The sequence below is a fragment of the Gasterosteus aculeatus genome, chromosome 12 (genome assembly GCF_964276395.1).
Source record: "Gasterosteus aculeatus chromosome 12, fGasAcu3.hap1.1, whole genome shotgun sequence".
NCBI lineage: Eukaryota > Metazoa > Chordata > Actinopteri > Perciformes > Gasterosteidae > Gasterosteus > Gasterosteus aculeatus.
The window spans coordinates 14830776-14857151 of record NC_135700.1 but is presented as its reverse complement, the minus strand read 5'-3'; the positions used below and the strand labels follow the sequence as shown (position 1 = coordinate 14857151).

At 41.0% G+C, this 26376-nt stretch overlaps 1 protein-coding gene across 2 annotated transcripts in view; it reads right to left on the bottom strand.

The window, feature by feature from the left end:
• The window catches only part of chs1 (chitin synthase 1), a 42227-nt gene that overhangs the window by 7829 nt on the left and 8022 nt on the right, over positions 1 to 26376 (bottom strand). The window contains exons 2-16 of one of the 2 annotated variants that reach the window (XM_040200509.2): positions 9691 to 9764; positions 9412 to 9500; positions 6155 to 6290; positions 5010 to 5195; positions 4442 to 4643; positions 4083 to 4243; positions 3701 to 3776; positions 3142 to 3260; positions 2473 to 2650; positions 2118 to 2214; positions 1844 to 1940; positions 1337 to 1458; positions 1036 to 1131; positions 532 to 696; positions 307 to 454 (exon numbers count right to left, since the gene is read on the bottom strand). In XM_040200509.2, coding sequence (XP_040056443.2) covers positions 307 to 454; positions 532 to 696; positions 1036 to 1131; positions 1337 to 1458; positions 1844 to 1940; positions 2118 to 2214; positions 2473 to 2650; positions 3142 to 3260; positions 3701 to 3776; positions 4083 to 4243; positions 4442 to 4643; positions 5010 to 5195; positions 6155 to 6290; positions 9412 to 9458 — 1830 coding nt within the window. In that variant the 5' untranslated portion in view covers positions 9459 to 9500; positions 9691 to 9764. Of the gene's footprint in view, positions 1 to 306; positions 455 to 531; positions 697 to 1035; positions 1132 to 1336; positions 1459 to 1843; positions 1941 to 2117; positions 2215 to 2472; positions 2651 to 3141; positions 3261 to 3700; positions 3777 to 4082; positions 4244 to 4441; positions 4644 to 5009; positions 5196 to 6154; positions 6291 to 9411; positions 9501 to 9690; positions 9866 to 26376 lie in introns of those variants that run through there. The other variant, XM_078085042.1, reaches the window with a different exon arrangement.

Below are 26376 nucleotides of genomic sequence, written 5' to 3'. Positions count from 1 at the left end.
GTATGTGATCTTTGGGTTTTGGGCATAGTAACCAATCTGAAAACAAACAAGGAAATACTGTGAAACGTAATGCCATTTCCCAATTTCTTTGACATTTCACAGACTAGATGGTTTATTGAGAAGATATTCATAATGTTAATGAATCAGAGTTGAAGAACTGCATCTCCCATCAAAGGGGCTAAAGAGTCAGTGATTTTGCAGAGGTGGGTCTCGGGTATGAACGCCATGCAGTGTGTGAGGAGAGCGCAACGGGTCGCTTTTTTACCATGACACCTGCAGGACAGAAACAGCACTGTGACATCATACCTGGGACCATCGTTTCTTGTTCTTGATGAGATTCTTGTCTTTCAGATGAACATAGAGCATGTTGCCCTCTGGCATAACAAACATCATCCTGCCACCGTAGGGGGTCATGATGATCGACACATCATCTGGTTCTTTGTTGGTAAACACCCTGAATGGAGACAAGGTTGAATGAATGAATGGATGGATGCATCTAAAGATAGACGGTAAATCTATGGATAATCTCACCTGTAAACCTCTATGACCACATGGATCAAGTCAGTAACGTAAGAGTTAACCAGCCTCTTTCCTGTTTCCTTTTCGGTCATGAAGGCATCATCTACATAAATGTGACACTCAAAGTCAAAACAGTCGTTGTGCTCCTCCTTTGGATCACCTCGGTAGCGGTCCAGCCTGAAGAGACAACAAACAACTCTTTCATTACTGCGTGACAGGGAATAAATAGAATTTAATTTTCAAATGCAAAACTGTTGTTTGAGCCCTCACATATTTGAAGTTGCATGCTTATCAGGAGACTTCATTAACAATCAACATTGAAAAGAGCAACGCGACACCAGGGTGAAGTTTCACTGCCTCATCTCATGCACACAACAACATCATCACGGTGCACCGACACATCTTGGAGTTTACTTCTGCATCACTACAGCATAGGGGATACAATAGGGGCTCAAAACCCGTGTTGTCTGTTTGATACTTTGACAACTAGCTGTCTGCAGTGACACGGTCTCAAACCTGAACATAGAGGTGAGGATTTTCAGCATTTCATCATAGGTCTCATGCCACATGGTGGCACACAGATAGATCACACACTTCTGCATGTCATCACCGCTGTGAAGGAGAGAAGAGGGGAAGCTTTAAACATTTCATGTTGTCACCATGCAGATCTCTCAGCAAAGAGATCTCCAAAAGCACGCTTTAAGCTACTTTGACATCTACTTGTCAAGACATATTTTAAATGAAGTATCAGCACACAATTATTACCATATACAATCAAAACATAATGAGAGAAACTCTCTTTTCAGACCCCTCTCACCTCTCCTGGTTTCGGGCTCGGGGCACCTTCATCTTGGTGTTGAGTAGCAGAGACAGGTCAATAAAAGCGGATTCATAGAGCCGGCGAACAAAGAGCTGCGAGGTTCTCTCTATGCGCTGGACCTGAGACGCGGTGAACGATAGAGGCATTCAGATGCACGTCTTTATGCCTAACCTCAACATCAGGTGTCATTCTGATATTTCAAGGTTAAGTAAGACATTTCTACATCTCAATTTGAAAATAATTATTAAAATAGTATATACTTTGAAAAGTTTTCTTTAGCTCATTAAGATAAATGTTGTCGTTTTATCTGGAGAGACGTTGCTGTTGACTTTTGTGAAATGTAATTGTTCAATAATGTGAGCAACAGGAAGTGAAGACGTCCGATCATCTCCATCGCACAGAGGTGTCTTGTGAAGAATGAAAACCTTTTTTCAGAATTTGGGTGCTTATTGTAAGGGATCTGTGTGTGTGTGTGTGTGTGTGTGTGTGTGTTCATTTTGATACCTTGATCTTCCATACATAGTAGGTACACGTGACAAAGCCTGACCACATACACACTCCCTCCAGTGCCAGCATTGAAAAGGGCCATTGCAAGTAATAGCTGTCAATAAAACAGTCCACAATCATTTGGGGAAAGTATACATCGATTGCATGTGTGTATAGATTCCTGGACATATGTTACTTTGCATTATATTTAATTGAACACATTTATAAATACATTGTAGGGAGCCCAAAGCTGCGAGCAATGTTTGAACCTGATACAAACACACAAACATACCTGTTGAGTGAAGTCCGACAAATGCTCCTTGTGATTTCCAGTAAAACCACAGGGGTTGTGTTCTTATGGCTCAAGTGGACGAGGCTTTCACAAAACTCTGCAACAGAAACAAAGTTGAATGTTTTAGGATTATCAGTAGCAAGCAAAATGATGTTTCTTCCTTTCAGGGAAGTATTCATGTGAGTAATTGAAAAGATGTTTCACAATTCACCAATTGACTGTGGGGGGGGGGCATATTTTTCAACTGTCTGATCCACAACTAAAATAATGGAATCATCTTCATTTTGATCAAACAAAAGCACATTCAAATCAAATCCCAATCAATTTCTTCCGAATGTTGAAAGGTTAAGCTCACCCGTGATGCTCCCGCTCTGTGCTCCTTCTAGACTTTGTGCTTGCGTTATGAAAAGTATCAGTCCCAACAGCAGCACCGCAGGTCCTGTGGAACAAACTGGCACCGCGAAACTCATCCTCACCGAATGGATCTTACAGGCCACCACACCGAACCAGTGGCATGCTGCTGAGCAGAAGGCCTGAGACAGGAGGCAAGCGGAAACTAAGTTAATGCCTGGGGCACTAAATTCAATCTTTCAATGAAGTCTGTTGTTTTAAATTAGACTTGTAAATGAGTGCCAGAAAGATCTAATTATGATTTCTGATTGAGTCGAACCTGCTGGAATCATTAAGTATCAACGGGGTAGATTTATAGTAGGTTTTAAACGTTTGTTTTTTGTTCAAGTTAAAAATAACTGTTTTCTTCAACAGTGTAAGAGTTTTAAACATGCTTTTATCAGGCACAGCACTTTTCCCCACATTTCTGACCTCTAAAGAGTTTGCGAGAGCTCAAACACATCATTTGTTTACAGCTTCCAGTTGATCCAGTACAATGACTGGTGACCGTTTACAGGGTCACAAGACAAGACGAGCTGCGAATCTTTAAATGCAAAGAGACCCACGACTCGACTATCTATAGTTCATGTAAACCTACGGTCCATCCGTCTTTCTCTGTCCTCCTTCCATTTACCTGCAGGAAAAGCAGCACGAGTCCTATTTGCAGTAATTCCCAGTCCTCATCCTGTAGGTTGAAGTCTTTCCAAATGATGGATTTCTCAATCAGCACATGGTAGATTAGGTACACGGCTCCTGTGACACAATACATGGTATCACTGAATCTTATAAAGTTAAAATACAAAAACCCAAATTGAATATCTTAAGGATGTTCGACACAGCCCTCATAAGCACAATACAAAAAGGTCACAGGTGTTTTGATAGGTAAACATGAAATGTGCTGATTTGAAATAGTCACACAGTGCGATTCTACTAAATAAAGGGAAATGAACTGCTGTATGAAAAGGGATCAAATTGAAAGTTTTGAAGAGTTTATCACAGCTGGAGAACTTCCTGTGCAAATCCATCTGCACCTCTTTGTCCTCCAGCGTGAACGTTGGAAGGGAGGTGATGAGAGGACTCGGCAAAACAGAGCTGTTGTTGTTCACAACACAATTCAAGTGCCCGTCTTATTTTGTCAGGGTGTTTTTTGTGTGTGTTGTCCTTTGATACAGACATTGAAGGCAGATAATTACCGATCACTATTATCCTCAGGATGCTGCTGATGACAAACACAAAGTCCCTGAAACCATCCAATTCTGTCAGCGTTTCCTGCAGAGACAAAGAAAGCGTCTCCCTGATCACGCCAAGTCAGTAACACTATTTATCTATAACACAAATAACCCAAAACAGTTCCACCTCCAGCTGGGGCTACAATCAAAGCCCACGAAAAAAATACCTGCCACAAAAGATGAAACAAACATTTAATGTTTAAGGCTTGGTGTCAGTTAAAATAAATAAATTGCATTACAGTGGACATGGGGGGTAAATTCCTGTTGATCAAAAAAACAAAACATACAAAAAAAGACAATATCATTAGACCAATAGACCAAAAATAAACACAGAAAATGATTATACCTGCATGCTATTAGTAGCTTGCAGCGGATTTTCCCACCAGCACAGAGAGATCAGGAGGGAAGAGAAAATTCCAATCCCAACGTATATGAAGCAGTCGGCGCCCTGTCGATCCACGTATGATGACACGCGCACATAGTAGTCAATCCCCAGGAGGCAGTAACCTGCAGGTTATGTGGTTAGTTAGCTGGCTGGTTAGTGAAGTAGTAGCTGATCATTTATAGCTGTGTTTCTCAATGATGTCAGTGAGTTTGAATGCGGAATGAGGAAGAGGATAACAAATTGTAGTCGTCTTCCCCCTTCACCCCGTTCCTGGTTCGAAGTACATGAATACTCTTTATAGAGTGTATAAAGAGAATTACCAGCGACTGTGAGAATGAGGGAGCAGATTGGGAATACAATCTTCCACGTTTCTCTCTGTAGTCTGTATATTATCTGCAGAATGGCAGAAACAATACAGACTCCTCCGCTGATAAAGAGATTGGTCAACACATCAAACTGAGGCATGACGACAAGCACCAGGGTCGAAGTACCGAGCGACACCAGACTCTCGATGGCAAATATCTGGAAACGACACAAGAACACACATCATTACGTTTACATACTAATGTATGTTCTGTATGTATTTTAAGGGCTAGATGGTGGTGGAAATTGTCAAATTTAAGCTTCGAAAGATTGACTTTAATAATCTCTCGAAAATCATTCTGCTGACGGGCTTTGCTTAACAATCAGGAAATCAAACTCTCTGTACGTTGCCAAGATTGATTGATTATACTAATAATATCCCAGCAGCTGAGTACAGCCATACATATTAAATACAACAAATGTTGCTACAATGTACTCGTGGCATGTAAGATTGCAACCAAAGATCTAAGATAAACATTTTCCCACCATCTCTGCAATTAATGAATATGCTTTTGAAAAACGTACAAACGACATGGTCCTCATGTTGGGTTTCACAAAGCTCTTGAAGGCACACCTCCACAGTGACTTCAGGAACACCAGGATGTTGGGGAAGACCAGGCAGAAAACCAACATCAGCATGTAGAACTGTTTTTCCTTTGGGCTTCGCATGGAGGTCGGACTCGACAGGGTTGATAATACCAAGAGGGAGCCCTGTGTGTTAAAGAAGAGTTTGAACAGAATACTGAAAGTAAAGTTAACATTTGTTGTGTATATATGTATATTATGTACATAATTCTTCTTTATTTGAGGTAAGATTACAGAGACCATAAAAACGTCCCTTTACTGGAACAAAGTGCAGTGACAGTGAAATGCTGCGTGCAGTAATTCCATAGTACCTTGCAGCTGCTGCCTGATGCGGGACTCTTTACCATAGCATAGCGTAGCGTAGCATAGCATAGCATAGCATAGCATAGCCTACCCATAGCATTAATGTTGTTCATGACACTAACGGTTTAGATGTAGGCTGCAGGAATGCAAACTGAGAAACGAGAAAGGCCTCGCCTTGATCATAACCAGATATTAAAATTAAGGCCTTTGTTCAAAAAAGCAAAAAACGAGTCAAACTATTGACAAACTATGTCAATGACCTCTTTCCACCTTCCAGAAGGTTGAAGACAGAAGGAGATTCAAGCACTGCTGACGGCATGAGTTGTATGTAGGAAAAGTGTATTCATTACTATTACTGTATCAGATAATACAGTAATAGTAATGAATTTAAAAAAAGGCTCTACCTACAGAAACTCAAATCTCATCAGAGAAAACCCAAAGATTTGATGGATATGTGATCAAATCCAATCAAAACTGTTGAGTGTCATATTCATTATGCAACATAAATGCCTCATGTAATACATTCAATTGCTGATAGAAACATAAAACCCTCAAATAAAATAGTTTCCTTGAAACACTGTTGCTTATAGCTAATAGTAAGAAAGCATAGTTAAATGTTTCAGTCTGCTTGTGAGGGAAATAATCTTTATAGAACATTGTAAAGATTTTTGCTTGAGGCGTCACCTGTAGTGTCAAGTACTCTATCGTGATGCTTCTTTCTCTCAAATCAAATGATGAATAGGAGAACAACCTTCATCCGACAGACCGATAGATTATCCCACCTTTGCAACAACGGCGCTGGCCAAGACAGCTAAACCAACTAAAGCGGCCACCAGGTACTGAGCCAGTTGGAAACATCTTCTCTTGCTCTCCTTCTCAGCTCCGATTGGGTTTAGCTGGAATGGATCCCACGTATCCCTGAGACACACATGAGAGAAAACCCATAGATTGACCTCAGCTTCCATCTCATCCATTTTACGAATTAAGGTCCAAATACATTCCAAGATATGAACCGAGATGGCAGAACACAAACTGATCACGGACTTTGAAACATGTTTTTTTTTTAGGGCTCATTGACATGTCACAAGGAAGCTATTGAGGCAAAATAAATAAATATGTTTGCAATCATATGATGGGGTCGTCGTGGCGCAGGGGTTAGAGAAGGTGTGCTGGGAAGCACAAGGTTGTAGGTTCGATTCCAGACTGTTCCATGTTGAAGTGTCCATGAGCAAGACACCTAACCCCTAATTGCTCCCCGGGCAAAAATGTGAAAAAGCCATGGGTTTAAAGTGTAATGTAAGTCGCTTTGGATAAAAGCGTCTGCTAAATGACCTGTAATGTAATGTAATAATGTAATCATATGACGTCGTAAGATAATTCAGATAATAAGCCGACGCAAGTCGTGTCTCGGGTGTGGAGTCGCGAGCAGGTCATGTCTTCAGATCGACCTGGCCCTGCGATCAATGATTATAATTATTTTATGGCCTAAAATTACAATCAGCATTTTGTTGGTGTAATTTCGTACAATTTGTGTTGACATTTGCTTTTCAATCATCCCGGGTGCCGTCGCTCACTGCTGTCTGAGTACGAACACTTATCAGGGTGCGGTGTGTCTTCCTCGAACTGATAACGTGTTGTGATCTTTGTCAACACACAACTGTTGGAAGAGCTCGGTGAACCTGCTCTGTCCTGCGTCCTCGCAGAAAGTGTGTATTTTATGACGAAAAGGAGAGCAAGTGAAACAGAATGTTTAGCTGCTGGAAAATTACAATTAAGTGTTGTTGTTTTTTCATTCTAGGCCAACACACCTTTTAGAACATTGAATGAACATCGCATAGGTTCAACTAGTTCGGCTCTAGATTTGATTGTTTGGTGATCTTGGAACGTACTTATATAACCAATCACAGTTGGATAACACAGAGTCGTCATTTGCTGGTTTTATCAGACTTAAGATTTTTGACACATAATATTTGCTTGTAGTTATTTAAAATCATGGTTTCTCCTGCGAAACGTTCAAAAACTCATATCGAGAATAGCGGAAAATATATTATTAAATATATTCTATTTAAAATCTAAACCCGGAAACAACGGTGACTGTTTTGACCTCAGAGATAACAACATACAGAATGTGATTAAAACTCGGCTGCGTATTTAACATTTTAAATGGAGCAGCACTCCCATGACTGCCGTCAGTATCTGCTGGGATGATATCAGCAACGGCAATAAAGAGAAGCACAGCAGGGCACAGGGGAAATTAACAGTTTCCTTAAACTGAAATTTATACCAAGTACAAACCTGGTGATTCAAAACGTAATGATGTATCAATGGGTATCGCAATATAATAAAAATATTCATTACAAATATCTCGCAAACAATTGACCTCCTGGCAATGGTTTTGGTGTAAATAGAGTTAGACTGTGTGCCTACAGAGAGGACGTGGAGTGGCTTAAACTAACTACATCTTTCTGACTGATACAGACAAGTACAGAGTTTGGAACGCGATGGAATGATAAATGTTCCTTCGGTAGCTTTGTCCGTTTCGCCTGGACTGTTGTTGAATAAAGGAATAAATTCCCCTTCAATTCTTTCTTTCGTCTCCCGTAGGTTGTTCAGCGCGTACAGTAACCTTGTAACCTTTACTTTTTCCTTATAACTATTCAACACAAAGGGGCAGCGAAAGGCATTTCCATGGACAGACCGTTTCTGATTAAAAACAAGGGATGTAAACAAATTCAAATGCATTTGTATTCATCATGAACGGATGAAGCCCCCTCAAGACACACTGACGGCATCCGCATCGTTTGTGTGACTTTGTGGAGTAACATTTCTAGTATCATAGTCTGTCTTAGATATTCTCACTATAAGTGAGGTTCATGCTAATAACTTATTATGATTTTTCTTTAAATTTGATGAGGATACAGCTCGTTCGACTTGGTATTTTAATCCTGTGCTCTGTTGATTAAACAATCTACAAATAATGACCCTCACACAATTGAGTCGAAGTTATCTATTTTGGTAGTTTTACGGTTTAATTATCAATTTATAAATTTATAAAAGTCATGAATCAAGCAACTATACAAAGAATTCCCTTGATCCAACAGTTTACTTCTTTTCTGTGATGTTTATAGTCTGAAGCCAAGTTGGACACGGACCTCTGCGGACACCACTAACACGTTGTAGTTTTATTTATAATACGGGTGGATGAAATCCAGCGTTCTGATTGGTTGAGAGTGAGTCACAGGGGGCACATTGTTGGGCGATAATGTACAGTTGCAGTTCACGTCGACCCAAGCGTTCCATATCACTGCGCACTCAAAGTAACAGGTTAGATTTTGCGCGACCGTTAGTTGACATTTGACCTTTTAGCTCGGTGGCGATCGGCGAAATAAGACCTGGAAATCCCATCGGTTTCAGGCAATGCGAGCTTTCGCAACACGACAATTAGGGAGGACGTCATCAGCGATGTGAATGAGATGTATGAGATGCCGTGGGATGCAATACTGTTTGCACGCACGTACGGGGACTATTTCTTCTCTACTGACTACTGAAAGGCACAACGTTTGGTGGATAATACTATTTTGTGCTGAAAGGCAGCTATTTTCTTAATAATTATAATTTCTCTGGTAACCGTATTATAAAAGCAATAAGGTACTTGAGGCAGTACTTTATCTTCAATAATGTAACAGTTCGAGGGTTGCTGGCCCTCCGCTCTGCGTCGGGCCTAACAACGCCCCCGAACTGTTACATTATTAGATAAAGTACAGCGTCTCGTACCTGCCTCTCGTAATTGCTTTATTATACTACTATTATACTACTTTCTTACTAATATTGTATGGGATTTAGCTCGCCAAGTAACCGCTTGTAACATAGTCGGTCACAAAAAAAGCCCTAGAGACAAAGATTTCTGCTGCCTAAAAAGAAAGTGTTTGCAACACACATTTAAGCCCCAGTTAGCTAATTCATGTAACATCTAAATCGTAGTTTCAAGCACAACCTTAAATGAAACAGAAAAATTCAACGAAAAAAACGTTTTTCTTACCTGTGTCTTCCCTCTCTTTTCTTTCCTCTGTATTTGATTTCCTCCATTTCGCTTATCTACTTCACTCTTTATGAAGGCCAATGAAGAGTCTGTTTCAAAGAGGAAAGATATTCAAGCAGACTTGTCTTCTGATGGATAATATGTATTTTAAAGTGAAAGATTAACACAGCAAACAACAGAACGAATAGGTCAGAAGACAAAGAATATAAGTTCTTTGAATCATCGTCATCATCGATCTCATTCAATCATGTTTAAGAAAACTTGAAAGAAAAACTTTACCTCGTTGAGTTTATTTCTTCTGAAGATCTCACCCTTGGCTCACATTTCCTCCAAACTCTAAAATATCAGTGAACCTTTAACCGCAAGAGAGAAGTTTGATTCAAAATACTCAAAACATAATGAAAACATGTGTCATTTTTAAACTGACACTTCGAAAGGTTTCCAATTGCCGAGTGAACTGGAAACAGTGTCAAGGAGGAGACACCTGTGTTAACAGTCAGGTCCTGCCCAGTAGGCGTGTGTGTGTGTGTGTGTGTGTGTGTGTGTTCTAACCAGAAATTACGCAGGAAGATTTGACCGATATCAAAAAGGTAACCATAAGGGATAAGAACCCGCAACCACCCAACGTGAGTAAGATACGTGATTTTCTGCCGGGGGAGTTATGTGTGCGTGCGTGTGACTTATCAGAGTTATCTCTGACTAAAAGTCATATATCCAGTTTTTAAGAGTGTCAATAAAACGGTACAAGGGTCATTTGCACCGAAACACACACATACAGACGGCTCCTCCACGCTGATTGTCCCGGTTTGGCCTCGGCTCCTGTTTCTTCCGTGTCTCCCTCTACCCCGGTTCCCATGTTTACCTCCATCTGTGTGTGTGTGTGTGTGTGTGTGTGTGCACGGCTCTTACTACTCATTAACCTCACGTCCACAGTCTGCCCAGTTGCTTTACATCTACTAATCTACTCCACAGTACAGAATATATCAGCCGGGCTCCCAGGGGCTCGAGGGCCGGATCGTTGATCGTTGATTCAGCGACAGTGATATCTAGTGGTTCTGGCCCGCTCAGTATTTAGTGCTTCTGAATCACTTTTTTTTATCTCCGAGCTGCATGGACCTTGTCTTCCTGCACCCACAGTGGATCGGTTCCCGTGCGTGCCTCGCCAGCGCATTCCGCTTCCCGCGGCCACCCTGACGCCGCCCATTATCCCCTTTTGACTAGTTTCTTCCTGCATTTGGTGTCTACAACCACATCCCTTGACACACTCTCTCTTTATCTCTTTATCTCATTCATTCAATCTTTTTCTCTCTCTCTTTCATTGATTCCACAAAAACTGTAAAATTAGAAGTGACACAACTAAGTCAAGTTCCTTTGTTAATAGCCTACAGGGATGTTATTAATGATGTGATCCTCAGTTTGTGACCTACAGTTATGATGAGCGTCTGCTGTCGGCCTGATGACGGATAAGCCTCCGAGGACCAGGGGCTGGACTTCTTGTGTTTCAGATGAAGCCAGGTCGAAATCCAGGATAAGACTTTGTTTTCCTTGCCGTATGATTTGCAACGTGATTCAGGAGACATGGAGTTGAGAGATGGGGCATGCAACGGGGTTGTTTCATAAGTAGGGAGTTTACAATCCAATTTCATATCCATAAAAAGTCTTTCTCAGATGCTGGTGGCTTCCTGGATTGCATTTTGTCCATCTCTTTATAGAGATTTGTTTTTCAATGACGGATATCTTCTTGAAGTTTGGGATGGACAAATGAAGTTGCTTAGTAAGTATTCCACTCTGATTTCATATTTGTATTTTGAAAAAAGACTTAAATATACAAAACTATACAATAATTTACTTTGGCAGATGTTTTATATAGTGACATAATTTGCCATTTTGATGTCTTTGGAGTCATTCTTATTGTCAGTGAAAGATATGTGGCAGTTATTAGCCCTCAAACGAAGAAATGGCAGCCGGGAAGATCACCTGGTAAAGTGAGTAGGTCCTGTTCCAAGACCAGTTCTTCCTGTTGCACCACTAGTCCACTATTACAATTTGTACAACATTTTCATTAATGGTGCAGCAGTCATTTTTGCTGAATCTCAAATGCATTTGCAATTCCTCCAGCACAAAAACAACACTGAGCTAATCAGTTGCTGTCAAGTGCTGACCTGGACGGCCGGTGAAAGATCTCGCTGCTGACTGTTGCCACTGGGTGCCAGTAAAGGGCTTTGATTTTAGCCGGCGGTAGAAGGATTTTTCGTAGTTCTCTGGTTTGTGTGTGTGTGTGTGTATGTGCGTGTGAAAGGAAACGGGCTATGCACAATAGTTATTCTTTGTGTACATACGTACTTCCTTTATGTTTTAAGTAGTGTGTGTACACTGCCAGTGTGTGCATGTGTGTTTGCGTCTAAGAAGCCTCCCTCTGCCCGCATCTCAAAATCTGTGTGTGAGGCTTTGTGTTGATGTATGTGTGTGTGTGTGTGTGTGTGTGTGTGTGTGTGTGGTGTGGACTCTCATTAAGATGCTCTGCTGATGCATACATAATAAACTGACCATATGGTACATCCTTCCATCTTCAGATAGTCGGGTTTGAGAATAGTACCACAATAATAACCAGATAGCGAAGAGGGCGAGAAAGCAGAACTAATGGTTCTGTTACAAGGAGACTCCTCAAAAATGTTTCTTACATCATTGAAGGAATTGACAGAGCACGAGGACATATGTCAGACAGGCGTTTGCCCTCCGTCGTTTGTCAGTAGCAGTGATCCCAGATCGACAATCCTGCTCCATGATCTGTGAAATGTTGTTCACAGCCCGATGTAATGTCACTGGAGGCATTGTCACGGCTCTTATGCCTTTTTGGTCTATTGAAAGCTCAGTGGGAAGGTACCCAGCCCGAGCTCTGATTTGAACAGAAATGTACTAATATGTTCCATGCAAAGGCGAGGAGCCCGTGAGGACCGTTTGAACATGGAAAGGCTGCCGCTTGTTCCCTCTCATTAGTTATTGGCTGTTCAGAGAATGCAAAATGGCAAGTGAAGAGTGAATGAATGAATGAATGAAATGAACTGAGCTAAACTCTGTGGAACATCTGGTTGGAACCACTATCATCTTCATTAAAGATATAATAGTTTAATTAATTTAGAATTTTAATTATGAATCAAAGGACACACTGTACTGTGAAAACTTTTCTGGTGTTGCCGATGCCCGAGTTCTACCACTGTCAGCTGATTGTTTCTGGAGTGAGTGTGAGTCTCCTTATATAAGACGAGCTCTGCAGCCGACGTGCAGTACCTGCTCAGAGTAAAAGGCTGAGGAGCTGCAGCAAACGAGAGGCTGGGGAAAAAGGTTACACGTCCAAAGAGACCCTGGGAAATTCTTCTCCGCATTCAGCCAGACAAAGGGCCGCAGTGGGATGTTTATGTGTATATATATCAGGTAATAGTTTTGGTACATTATCCACAGGAACTTGATAAACACACATGCTGGGGCCTGTTCCTGTAAGTTAGTTTTAGACTCTAATTTCTTCCCTCTGGCAGTTAAAACGGAAAAATTAGAAAGGTTGATAGCAAGTGAATAAAATGACTATTTGTCCGTTGAATCTTGTTAGGAGTTTTATCTGCACAGTTTACTCTTCTTCTACAAAGAGACAGTAGCTTGTTTGGGGAGCACGGCACCTGCATTCCAACCATTTTGTTGACCTTTATGCTTTACACACCACCAACCACTGGGTGCTTCACCATGATAAAATGTCGTACCAAAGACAACTACTTTAAAGAATTTGCACTAATTGAAGAATCCCAACTTAGGCATCTTTCTTTAAAGACACTTTAATTGAACTCGGCAAATCAGTTCCTTTTCATTCATTTTAATAAACTGATGTCATACTTCAGCAGATGTCTGCTTGATTGTTTTTTGCAAAGCCCCCCTGGAGGTAAACCCACCAGCCCCCACTGGTAACGCCAGTGAGCAGGATGAACATGAAAGAGAGCACTGCTCATCTGTGTACACCGAGGAAAGAGTTTGGAAAATGTACCACAGCAAGAGCCCTAAACCTTGTACACTAATTGTGCAGAATGATACAAATATTTATGCCTAAATCAATCGAGGTAAACTCCCCCTAACACACAGACACACACACACAAACACACAAACACACACATACACAACCACAATTAATTCCAAGGTGAAATTGAATGTCATTCCACATCTGGTCTTGAACAAAAATAGTTGAAACTGTTTGAATCCAGTTTCCTGTGACATTTTAGAGGATGTACTGTACGTAGGTGTCGTATTTTATTACCATTGTGTGCTGAAAGGTTTGATGTCTATGGACTGCCAAAGCAAATGGGAGAGCATCTATATATAGACGTTGTACAATAGGACACAAAGACGTTCTCAGCCGTAAGATTGCTATGGGGGTAAATGTTCAAAAACAATCAAATGCATCAAAGTGTTTTATATTTGCATTCTGCAAATGTGGCTGAATGTTGCCTTGAAATAAAATGAGGTTCTGGACGGTTTACAGTTTTAAAAAAAGGAACGCCTTCCATCGGGCATGATTTACTTGACTTGAAATGGCACTTGTTAGATGTCCAAATCCCAAACGTAGGAGAGGAATTGGTTGAGATACGACTGAATAAAATTGACTCAATCATGATGATAGAATTGCAATGAAGAGTTGCAGGGAAATCTTCAGTACAGAATTCAATCTTATATATGTTTTGTGCAATTTAAGGTGACAGGAGGGGGAATAAAATAAGATGAAGGATCATTTTTATATAAGGATAGTAGCACACTTCTCAACCAAGTCCACAAGATGAGTCTGGCAGGACGTGTTCCTGATTTGCATATGAAGTGTGATGAAAATGTCCCTTTATCACAAAAGAGTTTCTATTACATAATGCAATAAAGAAAAAGCGTAACAAAGAACTGTACCATAAATCCTAACCACTGAGAAAGTGTTAAAAATCTGTTTAGATGTATGTTGACCTGTGTTCGTTTTCACAGGCTCTAGTGTTGTGATTGATTTATATAAAATGTATTTGTTTTAAATTGGTATCCTAACATTCGGTATATCCATTCTTTGACAAAATATGTAAACTTTTTAACCAATTAAACACCAATACAAATTGCACCCTTGAAAATGATAGTAATCAGGCAACACTTTTTTGTTTAGTGCAGAATTTCTTTTAAAAAGTCAAATGTGACTCTCTAATTGACTTAATCATAACCCACAATACACATAATTGAATTTCTCCACTCACAGGCACACTAGACTGTTCTTCTCCTTTTATCATATGATTTTAAAGTCAAGAGAGAAAATCAAAGTCTAATTTTCTGAGAGACCATAAAGCAGGAGACCCTTTTATTCCGCAGCCACAGTGGGCGACGGCTCAAAAATACTCGACATTGTCAGGCAGTCGGACTGAATTTTTTCAAAAGATAAGCATCTGACTGTCGAGTAGAGCTGAAAAGATTGGATTTATGAGATTGTTCCCTTTCTCCTTGAAAACACCAATCTGATCTCACTTTCTTACGTCACGCTAAATCACACGGGTGCCAAGGTGGTGCAGCGGGTCATTTATTAATTGAAGGTTTGGTAGATCAATCTTCCACTAGTGACAACAGGTCGGAGTCTCCTTGATCAGGAAACTGTGCCCCTGGTCTGCTCCGAATCAGCGGCTCAGTGGTATTACAATATCTGAGAGGGAGAAGTGCACCGGTGAGGTGGTGACTCACCCACAAGTCACACACAGGCTTTAGATTTAACGTGCAACTCGTTATTATTGACTTTCGACTTGTCTCAGACATGAGTCCAAAGATTTCAAAGTACTCTCCAGCAGCACAGGGGCCAAGTTGCTTTCATTTTCAGCAGACGCCACATAGCAATTTAACAGAGCAGGGTTGTTACGCCACACAGCGTTACAACATGTAATGTAAAACATTACATGTGATGAAACTTTTCTCCAAAGGTATTTCCAGCAGCCTTGAGCCACTGCGTTTGCTGTTTTGTTTTGTTGCTCTAGTATCAGTGTTATCTTGATTATGGTCTTAATTCAAACTGCCTCTCAGTATAATTGTACTCAATCGTAAGTATACGCCACATTTTTCTTCTTTAACAGATGGGATTTATTGGAGATTGTGTCCAAGGTCATTGGACAGGGTGGCTTTGCACCTGCAACCATGTTTGTTGTTTTCCCAAACACGGATGTTGTTGGAGGTGAAACCAGCAGTATTGTAAGTAGGGAAAAGGTACCGAATGTAATGTAAGTATTGATGACATGTGTGGTTCTTTCATATCTTACTGTAATTTATTGTCACACAGCAGCATCTCCTCCGCTGTGTGTGTGTCAGGGCTGAGCTCCCTCACTTACACCCGCACACTCTAACTCACAGCAGAGCTGAGACGCCGCAGTGAACTCAAAGATTACTTGAGTTGGTGACGACGTGTATCAAACCGTGAGTAATACCTGCAGGCAGTGATTCACATCAGCAGAGGAGGGAAGACAAAGACAGGGTGAATAGGCCGACCTACACTGGATTTGCTGTTTTATACTTTGACGTTTTTGCACTAGAAAAAAATGTAATTTACTTTATAATAACATCGAAGCCCTTTGGAGGATGAAAATGAGGCACGGTAAATTTAAAAATAGGAAAACAGACTGTCCTTTCTTTATTATTGAGATTTACATTCTGCTTTTACTTCTGTGCTTTACACACCAAGGAACGCTTAAAAAAATGATGCTCCACATGCTTGCAGTGCATCAGTAGGTGTGTGTGTGTTTTAATGTCAGCAGTTATAATTGTGATTGAGCTCCTGATGAAAGTAATCAAATTAAAGGAGCTCACAGAGAGCACGTTGTCTCTGTTCTTGTGTTGACTTCTCTCTCAGCAGGAAGCGCTTAATTTACTGTGAAGTTGCTACACAATACCATGAGAAACAATGCAAATGTAAAAATGAACCATCTTAGTACATATATACAGTATATATATATATATATATATATATATATATATATATATATATATATATATATATATATATATATGTAGCTCACAACCCATGCAGAAGTGCTCCATTACAGCTGCTTAGTGGTAGAAGAAGGTGTAACAGTGAAGTGATACTGCTCCTGGAAAAGGGCAAAAAGTGTGCGATACCATATCTCTTGTTAATATGTCCCAGTTGTGTTTTCGTCAGGTATCTTACAACAGATCATGCGTGTAAACTTGGCCACTGAGAACAGTGGAAGTGAACTGTGCTTCTCATAACAAAGGCTCTTCAAATGTCACACGGCACAGTGTGTGTAGTCGATGAACTCCGCTGATCAAGTCACGAACGCGCTCTAAGCGGGCAGCGCTGTCCGCCGCTGTTGTGTCGACTATGACTATCATTTGCAATTCTATCAAGTCCCAAAGAGACATATTCTTCTTTCTCTTCACCTCAAGACAGAAACACATTATAATAATGTTGATGTCGGAGAGAGAGATCCTTGAGGTGGGGCTGTTCTTGTTTGTCTGTGTGTGTGTGTGTGTGTGTTTGTGTGCATAATTGTGTTATTGCTGTAATAAAAAACAACAGACCAGATGGCATCAGCTTCTTTGTTCGGCTTTGTTTTCTTGCTTTGCTCATTTGCTCATTCTTGCTTCATTTCTGGCAAAAAGTTACATAATTTACATGGAAATTTGATCGGAGATCATTTAAATTTAAAGTGGTAATTTCTTTTAAATTTTTAAATTTCTGTAACCTTATTTAACCAGGTAAAAGTCCCATTGAGATTGAGATCTCATTTTCAAGGGCGACCTTGAAATCCAGAAATTGACCTAATTACAACCCTGAGAACATTCATATTGAATTTGCAAACAGCATCACAAGATAGAGATTCTTTAAAAATGATAACACTGATAATTGATGAGTAATTTCTAAAATACCTAATGTTTTTGTAAAATAAAGCCCATACCAGACATACAGTATTTCATAATAATAAAAACATATGGAAGAGCACATGTATTTAATAACAACGCATGTATTTAGAACGGCTCCATATTTATTGTATGAATTAAAAAATCTGTTTAAATGCATTTAACTGATTTGAATGAATGCATGTAATCATAGAGCCTGAAATGATGCATCAAAGAATCAGGGCCAGTAACAAAGACAACTGAAGGGAGTCCAAAGAAGCAATGGAAAGGGACATTTTGACCAAACAAAATAGAGTGAGGAAGAGATAATGAGGCCAACGACGAGGGAATAGTTGAACCTGAAAATCAGGGAAATTGAAAAGGAAGCAAAACAGGTTTTATTTAGAGCAGTTGAGGGACAAAAGTATGGAACATGTGTTTGAAAGACCAAAGAGAGGCTGTATGAGAGCGAGATAGGTTTGCAAAACAAATTAAGGAAGGAACAGGGAAAGGGATGGGAGGACTGAAAAGTGGCAGAACCAAAGAATGAAATCAGATGGAAAGGTTTCTCTTGTTCATCCACGCTGAAAGCGGAATCACAGTTACAAGCTTCTGGCTTCAGTCAACCATGTTTTCTATATATGTGTGTGTGTGACGACTTGCAGGGACTGTGAAGATTAACTTCCTGTTTTTATTTCTGTAACCAGTGCACTTCCTGTATTTAGTTCCTCGCCCTTCGTTTCTCCCCACAGCTGAGTTTAGTTTGCAATTACCTCCACCTGTATTTAAGCCTCAGTTCCCCTCTTGCCTGTCCAAGTGTTAGTTTGTGGTTATCTTGTTGTGTTACTTCTTTGCTAGGCCCTTTTCCTTTTTTTTTGTATTTCTACCAGAGCGTGTGGAGTCCGCCTTTGCTACCTTTTGTTTCACATTACTTTTTTTCTGCAAGTTAAAGGTTCCAAACCTGGAAAGAAGTTTTACGTTGCCTTATTGCTCTGCACCTGAGTCGAAGTCCTGACGCCTCACAGCGTGTCTGTTTTAGATATAATTAGGCAATGATACAGGAACAGAGGCTTGGTACCATATGTTTGAATTCTTTTACTTCACTGGAGTGCACCCACAAATCCACAAGCCTTCTTGGCCTGCACATACTCTTCACGGTGGCTCATCTTGACCGGTGATGTACAATAAACATGGTTGGATAAAATATTTGTAAATAAATCAAGCCACACAAAATCTCCTATTCTTGTAAAAGCACTGCAGTCTGCACTGCTACACTGGTCCGGTGAGGAAATGCATGTGAAAGGGCTGAATGTAGGGCAGGTTTTGCAGTTTCAATTATTCAATGACCTCTTTGTATTCACATCATTAATTTGTGACCACTCGCAGTCACCTGACGTGGTGCTGGGATTCGCCATGATCTCCGGTGTGATAAGAATTCTCACAGAAGAGAACAATGAGGTGTCGGGGAACGATACATCGGAATGGGTGCGGGTCCACTATATAAAGGCCGGCACTTCTGCCAGACGCGGCAACCACAACAACAGAGGCTGGTAGTTGATGCTGAGGCCGGACGCCACGCACTGGGTAAAAGGCCCAGATGTCCACTTACGAGTGCCGTTCCTTGAGTGCAGCGCAGCATCTGCAGGTCGAGATTGATGTGTTGCCGAGTCATGATCGAAATGTATTTAGTCGATATTAGTGGTGAAGGGTGGGGAACCTAGATGTTTTGCAGCTTAGTATTATTCAAGATTCTTTGTTCAAATGATCTATAGTTAGACACGTGGTTCACCTGTGAAGCCGGGAACAACCTAAGTGGGTTTTGAGTCAGTGGGTGTCTTACTCTGGGGCTTGAATGCATGAAAGCAGGACAATGACTCCCAGCCACAAAGCACTTCTTGTCTTTTCTTCACAAGAGCTGATTATTCTAAAAGGTATGACAACTAAGCGTAATTTCAATTCTGCAATTTTGTTTGTGTGAGAGGACCGAGAAAGGGTGAGGGTATTTTTAATGAGGGAGTCCGTTTATAGCTTTATTATCGTCAGTCATTCCCTGAGCTTTTTGCGATGCTGTCGGGGCAGATGATTCAGCTCTGTGCCTCGATGATCAGAGGCGACAACGTGTTCAGGATTGGCATCCGCTAGTGTCAGCTTGGAAACCACTTGGTGTGACCAATGGCAAACAGATGGCCCCTTTAAAAAGTTTAAATAACTGCATAAGCACAATAACCAAATAATTCACAGACCGTGAGAGCATGTACTTCTGATACTTTCAACCTGTAGAGGTTTTTAAGGCCACAGCTTGTTTGGTGTGATATGTACACTCTGACCAGGCAAAGTTACTTCTGGCAAATGTTGCCGATCCGGATTGTGGACATTGAAGTCCCTCTAATCACCGGAGCTTAGAGAAGACCCCTTTTTAATCCAACCGCCTGGGGTAATTAGGGCTGATTGTTCGATCTTACAGGTGGACCTACACTCTATTCTGATTCATCTCAATACCCCTTTACTTGTGTGTCTCTCTCTCTGTCTCTCACTCGGTAAAATAATTGAGTTGGGGTCTGCTAACTGTAATTCAATTCGGTGCCGTCCAATTACATTATTGTGTAATCTGATTTCCGTCACTGCGGGCATCATGAATTCATTATTACAGTAATGCAACACCTGGAAAGCCTGCGCGTATCTGTGTGTGCGGGTGTGTGTGTGTGTGTGACAGAGTGGCAGAAAGGGAGAGAAGGGTGAGAGGGAGACACAAAGAGAGAAGTGTGTACCCAGAGAGGCATACCGACAGCGACAGAACGAGAGTTTTTGTACTTGTGGAAGGGAACTTGATTAATTTCATTGGACCTGACCCCCCCAACAAATCCAATATACCGGTAGCTGTCTGCTAGCTACTTCTACAGCAATCCCAACGGTGTGTGTGTGCTTGGGTCAATTTGTGGGAGTGTGCGCGCACATGCCTTTTCCTTTGGATGTCTGTGTGCACCTGTAGATCTGTCTCTGCAGTGTGTGTGTGTGTGTGTGTGTTTGTTTGTCTACCTGACAGTTTCACCAATAGGTTAAAGCGCGGCCCAAGGTGACCTGGTAAATAGAATCAGGCTAATTAGCTGCTATCCTAATTAGCTTGTCTAACAATGCAGGTAGGAATAAGGGAAGAAAAGACAACATTCACCCTTCCCAACGCCGCCCTCCTCCAATTCCTTAATGAAATATACGTGTCTTCTCTCTCTCCTTCTTCTCCTTCTCATAATCAGTCTGTTCTGGGCTTTGACTCAGAGTTTAACCTCCTCAAAGTCAATTTACCTTCGTACCTCTCTCTCCTTCTTTCCTCTCCTGTCCTCAGCCACCCCGGTTTTTCTTTCTCGTACTTTCCTGTTTCCCGTCCCCTCTGTTACTCCCTCGGCCCTCCGTCTCACTCAGTGGGGGACAAGATGCTGAATCTCTTTACCCCTTTAGTGCTGCTCCTGTGGAATTCGATCAATGACCTAATAATGAGAGAACACCTAACAAATGTATTGGTGGTAGTCATTTAGTAGTACTGACAGCTGTATTGAAACATCTCCTTCTGGTTGATGGACTGTAGAACCGGTATGAAATTAAAGACTGTAATGCTCGGGTTTGCAGATCTATGCAATCATTTCAACCAAGCTGCTACTGTGGCATTCTTACAATAATGTACAAAAATTATTGTATTGTATTGTATTATGATTGTTAGACTTTAACTAAATAAGACAAATAAATTAAAATGCAAGTCTACAATTTATGATAGCATCCCTAACTGGTACTAATATCTTATTTTATATTGACATACAAATATGAATTTTGCATCTTTTACCATCCCTAAAATGCCTAAAACCACCAGAAGGGAGAGAAAGGGAGGCACCGAGGGAGAGGGGACGGAGAGCGAGTGAGGGAAGAGAGGGTCTGCAAAGATTAATTTACAATATTTGATTTCACTGTTTGATCTTCATCTAAGTCATGGTGCTGCAGCATCCAATCAAGGCTCAGTCAACATTCAAAGGGTGGCTTTTTATCATCTGAGATTATACATATTGTTTTACCTCATTTTGAAATATTATGTACACACGAGATTGGGGGATATAAAAGGGGGAAAGGAGGATGACAGACGAGTGTGGAGAAAAAAGGGAGGAGTCAGTGGGTAAAAAAGCAGGAGAGAGAATGAGACGATGGAGCTCGTTGCTGCATACATTCCAGTCACACAATATGAGAAAGGTTCGTAGTAGATTCCTCTGAGCATTAAAATATATTGAAGATTCTCTTAATGCTAGTGCTGTGCCAGGTTTTCATTATCTTTGATACCCTGTGTACAGTGAAATCTATTTTGAAATTTGGTGAGGTACAAGCGAAGGTCTTGCAGCCAGCAGTGAACTTTAGGTGCTCCTAATGTTGGACACACCTGTTGTGTGAGTGAGAGTGTCAGATCAGAGATGCACTGAAGAAAGTCTTGGTATAATGTGAGGCTTCATTGCAGTATAGAAGTCCTGGCAAGTAGAGCATTAAACAAAGGTTATTTAAGTTGATCCAAAGTGTATTCTCCACCCTCATTAGTTCCTATTTTGTAGACAAGGTGTTAAAATCTGTACTGACATCTGCTACAGATGCCCTGTGGATAAGCCCAGTCGTAAATCTCAGCCCTCCCCATTTCACCAAACATCTGAGGCTGGCATTATGTGTTCATTACATCTAGACCGCGTTGTAAGGGACAGGCACAACATAGCAAAGGGACCAAGGTAATTTATTGTTGTCACAATTCTTTGACTGCCCTTTTCAACCAGCCTCTCACTCAATACAGACATCCGGGGCAGGCGTAGTAATACAGTTTGTAGGCCATGATGGCACACCAGTCATGTTTTAAGTGCATGGTTACCTCTGAGGCCGAGCTGCTTTGAACAAATGGTTTAATTTAAAAGGCTGTCATACTTCATGCACACAGGCTATTAGTCCAACTCAGCAGGGACGTTTTACAGGGCCCTTCTAAATTTTTGATAATTAGCAGAGGGCATATGCATGATGCATGGAGAAAACTACAGAGCAAATATTTTTGAAAGACTTTCCAGCAAATAGACATTACTGGTGATTACATCATAAAAAAAGTTCACTATAATAGGAAAAGAAAATGAATAATGTTTTGTTACTATGGAAACCACATCATGTCTTCAGGTGAATGTCAACTCAGCGCATGTCATCTTGCTTGGTTAACATGCCTCCAACCTGCGGCAAACTTGCATTAGGCTGAGCAATATTAGGACATATATAGGAGGAGTTTTTTTTTTCAAAAGCGTGTATGTTTTGTGTTGCAGAGATATCTAGTGAACGAGCAGGGTTTAACACGGCCCATCTGTCTTGCTATACCACTCGTACCTCTAGGGGTGACAACGAGTCACTGAAGCGTTCAGTCTGCCCGCGTCCACGTGGGAAGGAATAGGTAGAGCTGCCTCGGGGGCTTGTCAATCACATTAAAGCTACAGGGCCCCTGTGCGTTTGGATAGTTTGTATTGGATTAAATATTGCGTGGCAGGAACGAGTATTCTTGCTCCTGTGCCGGAAGCAGGGTGGGCAGTCGCCCCTAGAGGCAGAGCTCCAGTTATCAGAGCTCCAGTTATCAGAGCTGTAAGAACTCTCTTTGAGCCAGCGTGAACCCCGGGGCCAGGAATCACAACGGGGTGCTGCTGTGTCTAACTTGCTCAATGGCTGCAACCAAAGGCTTTATGTTCTGGAGGAGATTCGCCGCAATTCAGAATCAGACCTCCGGCACTCAAGATAAGTTCACTAATAAAAGATATGATTTGTATGTTGAAACAGTGGAAAAGTGTAAACATTTTTGGGCTTATCTTGGGCCTTTTGAACTTTACCTTAAATTTACCGACCCTTGGAAACACTATTCACTCCTTCCATCGGATGCCATGCAACGCCGCTCTTTTATGTATTATTAAAACATGCATACCTCTTAGCTTACCATGGAAAGCCTATTTCTATGACTTTGTGCATCATTGCACAAGTGACGTTTCACACATTGACTCTCCATTAAAGATGAAAATGTGAATTGCTTTAAATTGAAGGGGATAAAGCTCTGGTAGAACATGATGGTGGTGGGCTCCAAAGGAGGTTAAGAAAGCCAGTTAGCCGTGTCTCACGTTGAACAATATATGATGGTGCATCGACCCATGTTAGAACGTGTACTTCTTAATCTGCTGAATCCCAGGTCCCCTCGTCTAGCTTTTCACATCCTACTTTAGCCAGGAACGGCAGGTTGAGATAATGACACCATGAGATAATCATCGCTCCGCGAAAACAGTCAAGCTGAAAATGTTGTTTTTAAATGCCAGCGTGATACTACTAGCACAATGAAAAACCTGCTAAGCACTGTATTAAACCATACAAGTGGTTATTGTGCCAATTAGTAAAAGACACAATGACGTTTACTTGTAGGAGACATCAAATTGTTAATTTTCTAGAATTGCCGCTCTAAATGGCAAACAAGTGTTGGTTTGTTTGGTCTCTCAGTGATGCTGAAAATATAACACGATGCCCCTTTAAACACCAAACACTATACTTTGTTGGAGTCTGAAGCGACTTCCTGTGTGCCTCTGAATGCAAGAAGAAGAACGTTATTGAAGCAAACCAAGTTGCATGTTGTTAACCCTTCTTGTCTAATGTGTCACAGGGCTTGGCTAATGTTAACGTAGTTCATATTGCAGTATTACCATGAATGTGAGCATACAAAGACTCTTAATGACTCAAACGCTCTTCTCTGGAGGGATATTATAATCCAAGACAAAAGTGTCATCAAAATGCTAAAAATTTAGTTTGATGTTTTATTGTGTCATCAACATGTCTTTCAAAGGGTCAGCGGCTCATTTACACGACTCTCTTCCAATCAGTGTCTTTTTCTAAGCTATGCTAATGCTGTTCTTTTCCTCTTTACTTAGTTATCTTTTTTTCTTCCTCTTCCGTCTGTCTCCCTCGTCAGTTATGCACACGTGTAGAACCGGACGAGTTCTTGTTAATTTTTTAGAATGACTTCAAACAACAGATCTGTCTTTACTGTTTATATCTTTCCACATTCAGATGTTGTCTATTTCTTATAAGACGTTTAATTATGAAGTCTGTGCTCATGAAATGAGGCCTATCCTTAACACGAAGAGGCACTGACAGTCGCTGCTTCCTTAACATTAGATTCATGTTGGAAAGTTTTATTTATGACCTCCAAAGAAGATGTAGAGTAGCTAGTGTGATCCGCCCCGGAAAGTTATTAGCGGGAAAAACATGAAGAATGACATCACTCTATGTTACCCATAATGACTAATGTGCAATCTAAAGGATTTGCAGTGCATTAACATCTCAACAGTAACAGCTTATTTCCCAAAAATATGCCAAATGAGAAAAAAATCTGGGATTACTACACTGAGGTAAACAAATTCCACTTCTATCATCGGGAATAAACCAACCTGAATACACAAGTCACACAGCGTGCTACAGCCGGACAGCCAGGCACATGGTCGAAGAGACAATCAGACAGGCACATGTTCAGTAAGACTAGACAATGTGTGCAACCTCTGCACAGGGTCAATGGTGTTTCATGGATTGGAAATTAACTTAATTTAATGAGATGTGTGTGTGTGTGTGTGTGTGTCGTGGGTTAGTGGCTATAAAAGACGGTGAGAGCTGAGGGGGTGAGAAGCGAGGAAACTGAGGCACAGAGGGAGGCACACAGAAAAGTCAAGAGACACGGGTTGAGGCGATTAAGAGGAAGATTGAGAGACGGACAGAAAATAAGCAAAAGGAGCAATAAAGAGAGGATGGTAGAAGACGGAAACCGAGACAGCAGGAGAGTGACAGAGATCCATAGAGAGAACTGGGCAGTGTAGAGGAAGAGTGAGAGGCTGAGGAGATGAAAGGCTGTCTGCTGATTTGTTCCCTAACTGAGAATTGAAATTGATCCCAAAGACGTGTTTTTCTATGTGTGTGTGTGTGTGTGTGTGTGTGTGTGTGTGTGTGTGTGTGTGTGCGTAGGTGCGTAGGTGTGTTTGTGTGTGTGTTTGTATTTCAGTGCCTGTCTTGTCAGGAAGTGTGTATACAAGCATATGGATCCACAGTCCTTTATACCTGTATTAACCTTGTGTGGTGTGTGCCTGTGTTCATGCAGGCGTTATTAAGGGGGGGGGTCAGGTCATCACACCGATCGACTTAAACAAGCGGACACAGAGCAGCGCACACATCTTGTCTTTGGTCAGACACGCATTTGATAAGGGTCAGTTCTTGTCGACTGGCTATTACTGCAGGGTCACATACTATTTGATTGAGTTTCATACACTTGTGCGAGGTCAAACATTTTAAACTCTGGCTGAACTTAATTTTCTCTAAAGTACCTTCAAGGGGAAAAAAAATAATTTGCTTTCTGCGTGTCGAATATCCGTTACTTTGAACTGTTTGAGCTGTTGAAGAGACACCATTTTGTTAAAGCCGTGTCTGTACTGCATAAAGATCACACCTTAATGACGAATCATAATCTTAACATCAAAACCTGGTTCAAGGTATTCGAATACAATAATGGCTCAAATGCCTCCAGTATAAAATAAATCAGTGGTCGTATTGAAAACATACTGGTGGTTATCATGAGAATGTGTGATTCACCACAACCCAGCAAAACTGTTTTTATGAAGCCAGACAATACTTTTGGAGGCAGAAGTTTAGGTCAAAAAGTGGACAATCGTTTGAGTAATTATAAGGGCTGTTAATTGTAATTAATTAATCTCAATTAATGGCGATTAAGGAATGTTGTTCATTAATCGCCATTCGTTAACCGAAAGTAAAAAAAGATACGTTAACTACGAAAAAATATTTTGTCACATTAATCGCTGATCAATGCGTTTATTTTGACAGCCCTAGTAATTATACAATGAATCTTCTTGTACTTGTACTTCTTGTCCTGAGAGTTGTTGTACAATTGTACATTTCTTGTCATCAGTCGATAATCAATGTACTACATTGAACCAGAGAACCTTGCAGTTAAATAGTGACACAAAATAAAAAACACATTGTACTGAGATA